Source organism: Cebus imitator, unplaced genomic scaffold (genome assembly GCF_001604975.1).
Source record: "Cebus imitator isolate Cc_AM_T3 unplaced genomic scaffold, Cebus_imitator-1.0 Scaffold686, whole genome shotgun sequence".
Taxonomy (NCBI): Eukaryota; Metazoa; Chordata; class Mammalia; order Primates; family Cebidae; genus Cebus; species Cebus imitator.
In genome coordinates, this window is record NW_016108001.1 from 13,957 (window position 1) to 20,252 (window position 6,296).

Genomic DNA, 6,296 nt, shown 5'->3' on the forward strand with positions numbered 1-6,296 from the left:
AAGTAGAGCTGTAGAATGAAGAGAGTGAAATATACCCTCTTAATTCCTAGGAAGAATTCCCATCCTTAGGACACAGAGAACTAACAATACATGAGCATAATATCTCTTTTCCTCTGCTCAATTACATTCAGATCCCTGATGTCACTCTTTATGGTTACAATCCGTCTCTGGACGTTCATTCCACCCCACTCCATGCAACTCAGGTCGCTGGGACGGCTTATTCTCTGGAGTAGGGTTGGGTCTAGGCTGGACTCTCGTAGCCGCCCCTTCCATGGCTCCAGGCCAGTGAGGCCCTGCAATGAACCATCTTGCCAGCAGGTGGCACTTGAGGCCTGAAAGCTAAACCAGACTATCTCCTTCCTGTTTCTGTTTCTTGCAAGGGCACATAACCCTGCTTGGGTTGTGCTAAGGCTTGCAGTCAGATGCCCTAGCCATGGGAACTGGCTCCCGGCTCCCATGATGTTGTCCTTGCTTCCTTGCCTGGGTGCAATAATTGCCTGGACCTCTCCTTTGCCTTAGAGTCCAACAGGGTTATAGAGCATATGCCCTAACCAGAGCTAAAACTAGGTGGGGCACCTAAAGATCGTGCACGCACATTCTCTGTTTTTGAGACAGGGTCTCACTCTGTTGCCCAGACTGGAGTACAGTGGCATGATTTCAGCTCACTGCAACCTCTGCCTCCAGGCTCAAGTGATCCTCCCACCTCAGCCTCTGGATTAGCTGGGACTACAGGTGTGTGCCACTACACCCAGATAATTTTTGTAATTTTTTTGTAGAGATGGGGTTTCACTGTGTTGCCTCGAACTCCTGGGCTCAAGCAGTCCTTCCACCTCAGCCTCCTAAAGTACTGGGATTACAGATGTGAGCCACCGTGCTGGATGAGCTGAGTCTTGGAGGAGGGGAGGCTTATTCTATCTAGGTTAGAAGAAACAATTTGAATAAAAGTGAAGCAGAAATCCACCCTGTGTGTTCCCATACACTTCCTAGCTCATCAAAAACTCTGCCTACTAAAATCCTCTCAGCCTGTTCACAAGTCACCTTGCCCAAGGACTTCTTCCTTAGGGGGATCCTTGCCTCTTCTGGGTGACTTAGGTTGTACCTCTCACCTGCACATTTAACCTGCTGCGCCAAAGTGTGGCTGTCGTGACTTCTTGAGCACCTGGACCACCTTCTGCTTCCTCAGGCAGAGGAATGAGCTGGTGGAGTTCATTTGGAATTCCATGTACCTGTGATAGGTACCCTTGACCCTGGGTTTCAAGGTGTTGCACCTGAGATCCTGACCCTCTCCTGCCATGCTCTGGCTTTCAGCTTTAGCAAACCCAGGTCAATTAGCAGATCTCCTGTAGGGAAATGAATGTCCCACCAAGGCTGTGAATGAGACTACTCTTTCAGGCTGGAGGATCAAAGGAAAGTGATTTTAGGATTCTGGGACAAACTTAAGAAAAGCTCACATTTTGCTTATGCCCCAGGCCTGGAGCAAAGAGCAAAATATTCACTTTGATACCAGGGATACCCCAAGAGGGGAAAGGTGGCAGACAGATGAGGTAGGAGAGTGGCCAACTTCTTTGAGAGAGATAATCTAGTATCCCAGAAAGGATGTTAAAAGTGAGGCTGTGGCTGGGTATGGTGGCTCACACCTGTAATCCCAGCACTTTGGGAGGCTGAGGCAGGAGAATCCCTTGAACTCGGGAGGCGGAGGTGGCAGTGAGTGAGTCGAGATTGTGCCACTGTATTACAGCCTGGGTAACAGTGAGCAACACTCTGTCTCAAAAAAAAAAAAAAAAAAAAAAAAAAAAATGAAAAAAAAAAAAAAAAAAAAAAAAAAAAAAAAAAAGAGGTTGTTAAACTGCTCTGTAAATGCTGAGGTAGTACCTTCCTAGCGGAGCCACAGGTGCACATCCAGGCCTCTGCTCCTCTCTGGCTGACGAGCACTCCCTACTAACACATTCCCAGCCAGCCGCCTCACAGGAAGTGCTGAGTTTTTGGTGTGGTGGTCCTAGGATGTTGGCCATGCCACGGAGACATGCCAGGAGGCATCACCTGGAGGTTCTGGGGGCTGCAGGCATTCTGGAGAAGAGCTCAAGCAGAAGCTTTGGACCTGAAAGAAACCTCAGGGCTCATTTAGCCCGTCCCTAGCTGTCATTTTATACATGACAAAACACATGGGAAAGGACTTGCTCAAGACCGCACTGAGTGAGTTAGTGGCAGAACTGGGTCCACCACACAACATTGGCTTTTATGGTTCTTAAAACTTAGGTCCATAGTGGGAAATGCTTAGGGCAATGTGGCGAAACTCTGTCTCTACAAAAAATACAAAAATTAGCCAGGTGTTATGGTGTGCACTTGTGGTCCCAGCTACTCAGGAGGCCAAGTTGGGAGGATGGCTTGAGCCTGGGAGGCGGAGGTTGTGGTGAGCTGGGATTGCACCGCTGCACTCCAGCCTGGGTTTCAGAGTGAGACTCTGTCTCAAAACAAAAGCAAAAACAAAAGCTCCACAAAACTTGGGTCCACCATACCGGACGATTCCTCACATACTCGACCGCATTGTGGGGCATGAACAAGCAAGGACTGTGTACCTTGGCCCAGAATGAAATGCTAACCAACCTGTGTGGGGACAGTGCCACCGCTAACCTCCAAAAGCCCTCACTATCTGTCTGGGCCTAAAGTAGCTTTTCCTCAGAAAGAACCAGACCCTGGTAGAAAGAAAACAGGTCTGCTTCCAGCAAGATCTCAAATCCATGTAAAATGAAAAGGACCTAGAGGACCCTAAAATAAAGGATACAGGGAACTTTGGGGATGTTTATTGCAAACGGTTATAATTAAAGTGATATTTTACAAGTGTTTAAAACAGAGGGCAAACAGGCTCTGAGCCAGGCCTCAGCTTCAGAGGCCCATCCTGGAGGGGAAATAAATGGCACTTGCAGGGAACATGAACTCAATCACTGCTGCTCACTAAGCACAGGGTCACGCTGGAGTCATCTTAGGGAGGCTCTGAGGAAAAAAAGGGAGTGGGGAGAGCCATGAAGCAACTATTTAAATTCTGAATCTTGCTGTGTTCCCACTGAGCAGGCTGCCTTCCTAGAGCAGGCCTCAGCGCCATCCCAGGGACTAACACAGATGCTTCCTGGGGTGCAGGCTTCCCACGCTAGTGTAGGGTGCCCAGGTCATCCTCATCATCATTTATCATCATGGACTTCTTTCTGCCTGCCAGATACCTTCCCTACTTGTAGCTTTAAAATACCAGCAGGAGGGAAGGCAAGGAATGTTCTTGTTAAAATAAATCCGCAGCAGCAACGATTTGAGAACTGGATGCTTCCCAGGGTTGGCAGATGTGTGGATGGTTCCCTGCGTTCTTTATCCACAGGGTGCCTCAATGGGTAGTGCTGCTGAGGCTGCCAAATGTCTGAGCTTTTCAGACTTGTTCATGTTTTTGAGAATCTATGGGGATAATCACTGGGCAGAATCAAAGCCCAGCAGAACACGGGGACAGGGAAGGGTAAAGAGGGGAAACCGACAGAATCCTGAGGTCATCCCCAGGAGGAAGGGAGACTACTGCCAGAAGCTGCAGCACAAATGGCTCTGGCGAGGTCTGCGGAGGGGCCCCGGGGTACTGGGGGTGGAGAGGTGGTCCGCTCTTGTGGTGTGGGGTTACTGTTTGGGTAAAGCGAAGTCCCAGGCAGTTTCCTGTGCACATTTCCACATGGCCTGCATGAGGCGAGTAAAACCCATGTCTTTGGGCTTTTCCAGGCCTCTCATCAGCCGTTGCTTCATGATGGAGACAAATTCCTTATTGCTCAGCTCGCCATTGCCTAGAGGAAGAGGCAAACACAACAGGGATAAGTGGAGGCCTTGGAACAAAGCCACTGAGAAAATTCTGTTATCCACACAAAGCGGGTTCCAAAGCCCAGACATTCTCACAGCCAAACTCAATTCTCTTGTCTTAGAATTCATTAGTTTGTTCCTTCCTTGATATTTCCAACTGCGACTCAGTGCAGTTCAGTGTAGTGTGATAAAAGTTGAATGAAAATACAGTATATGCCGGGTCTTGTGCCAAGTGTTTACAACAATGAGATCAATGAGCTTTGTGCTTTGTCTCTTGAAATACTCCCAGGTTGTGGGAGAGACAAATGATTACCACAGTGTGGTGGGTGCTACAGTGAGTAAACAGAGGATGCTATGGGGGCACAGAGGAAGAATGTCCCACCCTGGCTGAGGGTGGTGCAAATACACATAGTAAAGGCTTCCTGGAAGTGATGCCTGAGTAGACTCTCACAGGATTAGCAATTGGCCAAGTAAAGGGGAGTGAGATGTGGGAAGCATTCCAAGGAGAAGCAGCATAAGCAAGGGTACAGGCAGGATAGTGTGGCTGCCAGAGAACGACAAGTAGGCAGTTAGGTACAGCTGGACACGAAAGAGGCAGGGGTACAGGAAGAGAACTAAGGAGGCAGGTAGGGAACCAGGTGTGGTAGCTTGTACTTGTTATCTTAGCTACTTGGGAGGCTGAGGCAGGAGGATCTCTTGAGGTCAAGAGGTCAAGACCAGTCTAGACAACATAGTGAGACCCTGTCTCTAAAAATTTTTTTCAAATAAACTGGGCATGGTGGTGCACACCTGTAGTCCCAGCTACCTGGGAGGCTAAGGCAGGAAGATCGCTTGATTACTACCTGGTGACTGCAGCAATCACCAGGAGTTCAAGGCTGCAGTGTGCTATGATGGCCACTGCACTCCAGCCTGGGTGACCGAGTGAGACCATGTCTCTTGGAAAAAAGAAAAAACTTAGTAAAAGTATATACTGGAAGTTATACTTAAGGAGAGTTTCCAGAAAGTAGAAAAAAATGACAAATAAGATTAAAAATAGGGAAAAAGGTCCCCAAGGGTCTATATTGCTCCTAAAGTGTTGGCACTTTCTCTTCCAGGCAATGGAACATCAGAAAAAAGCTGGAAGCAGGAGAGTAAGAAGTAGCCAGGTTTCCGTTTTGGATAGGATTTTCTAGCTGGCTGTGTGGGGATGGACGGGAGGGCGGCACACCTGGAGTGTGGGAGTCAGGGGACTGCATCAGTAGTCTCTCTGCTGCAATGGAGACATGGGGAGGGAGCTTCATGCTGAAAACCAAAATCAAATCATGCTTTCCCAATCCACCCTCTTCAGTATCAGAATCTCAGGGCTGGAAGAGACTTTGGAGAGGATCTGTTTTAAGCAGAGATCACTCAAGCCACATGGGACAGTAACCACTGTAATAGCAGAGGTGCAGTCACCCTTTGCAAGACACCCAGGAGCCTGCTGATTAAAAGAATGACGCCCATTACTGGTGGTGGTAAGACAGCAGGAAACCCACAAACCTACCGCTACTCATGATCGGTCTGGGAAGAGAGTGGAAAGCGGGAATAAATGGTTTGCTTCTGTAGAGTACCCAAAACCTAAACTGGCTCATGTTTTCTGGCTGAAGAGAGTGTGGGAGTTAGGAAACCCCACAGAAAAACAAAAAAACAACAAAACCCAAAACCACCACCACAACAAAAAAACCCTGGCTTATTTATATAAAGTACAAAGACAGGTAAAACTGTGTTACTAGAAGTCAGAAAAGTGGTAACCCTCGGGGAAGGAAGTGACTGGAGGTACCAAGTGGGGCTCTCTAGTCCTGGTAATGTGATGTTTCTAAATAATGCTGGTTGTACACATGTGTTCAGCTTGTGAAAAACTCACCAAGCTGTACACTTAAGATATTTGTACTTCAGAGGCTGAGCAGAGTGGCTCATGCCTGTAATCACAGCACTTTGGGAGGCTGAGGTGGGCAGATCGCTTAAGGCCAGGGGTTTGAGACCAGCCCGGACAACATGGTGAAACCCTGTCTCTACTAAAAATACAAAAAGTTAGCTGGGCATGGTGGTGGGTGCCTGTAATCCCAGGTCACTTCACTCAAACTACTGTGGGGTTGCTCTGCTTCCCTAGGGACAGAGATGACCACTATGAGTGGATTTTCTTAACTATGAACCAGGTCTATAATTGCATGTTACTGGCATGCATGTGTGATGTGTGAGTTCAATTCTGAATTTGTGATGAAGAAGTTTATTTGAAAATCGAATTCTCCATCCCCTGGCACTTTATTTTGTTCGTTCATTTTTTTCTGTGTGAGATGGGGTCTTGCTCTGTTGCCCAGGCTGGAGTGTAGTGCTAGGATCATACCTCACTACAGTCTCAAACTCCTGGGCTCAAGTGATCCTCGCACCTCAGCCTTCCAGTAGCTAGAACTACGGGCACACACCACCACACCCTGGCTAACCTTTTTTTTTTTTTT

The 6,296-nt window shown here is 48.0% G+C and overlaps 1 protein-coding gene across 1 annotated transcript in view; it reads right to left on the reverse strand.

Moving 5' to 3' along the window:
- Window positions 1-2,795: 2,795 nt before the first annotated feature.
- Window positions 2,796-6,296, reverse strand: part of MICU1 (mitochondrial calcium uptake 1) — a 155,263-nt gene continuing 151,762 nt past the window's right edge. The window contains exon 10 of the mRNA XM_017518561.2: window positions 2,796-3,809. Within this exon, the coding sequence (XP_017374050.2) occupies window positions 3,649-3,809 (161 nt within the window). The 3' untranslated portion in view covers window positions 2,796-3,648. The remainder of the gene's footprint in view (window positions 3,810-6,296) is intronic.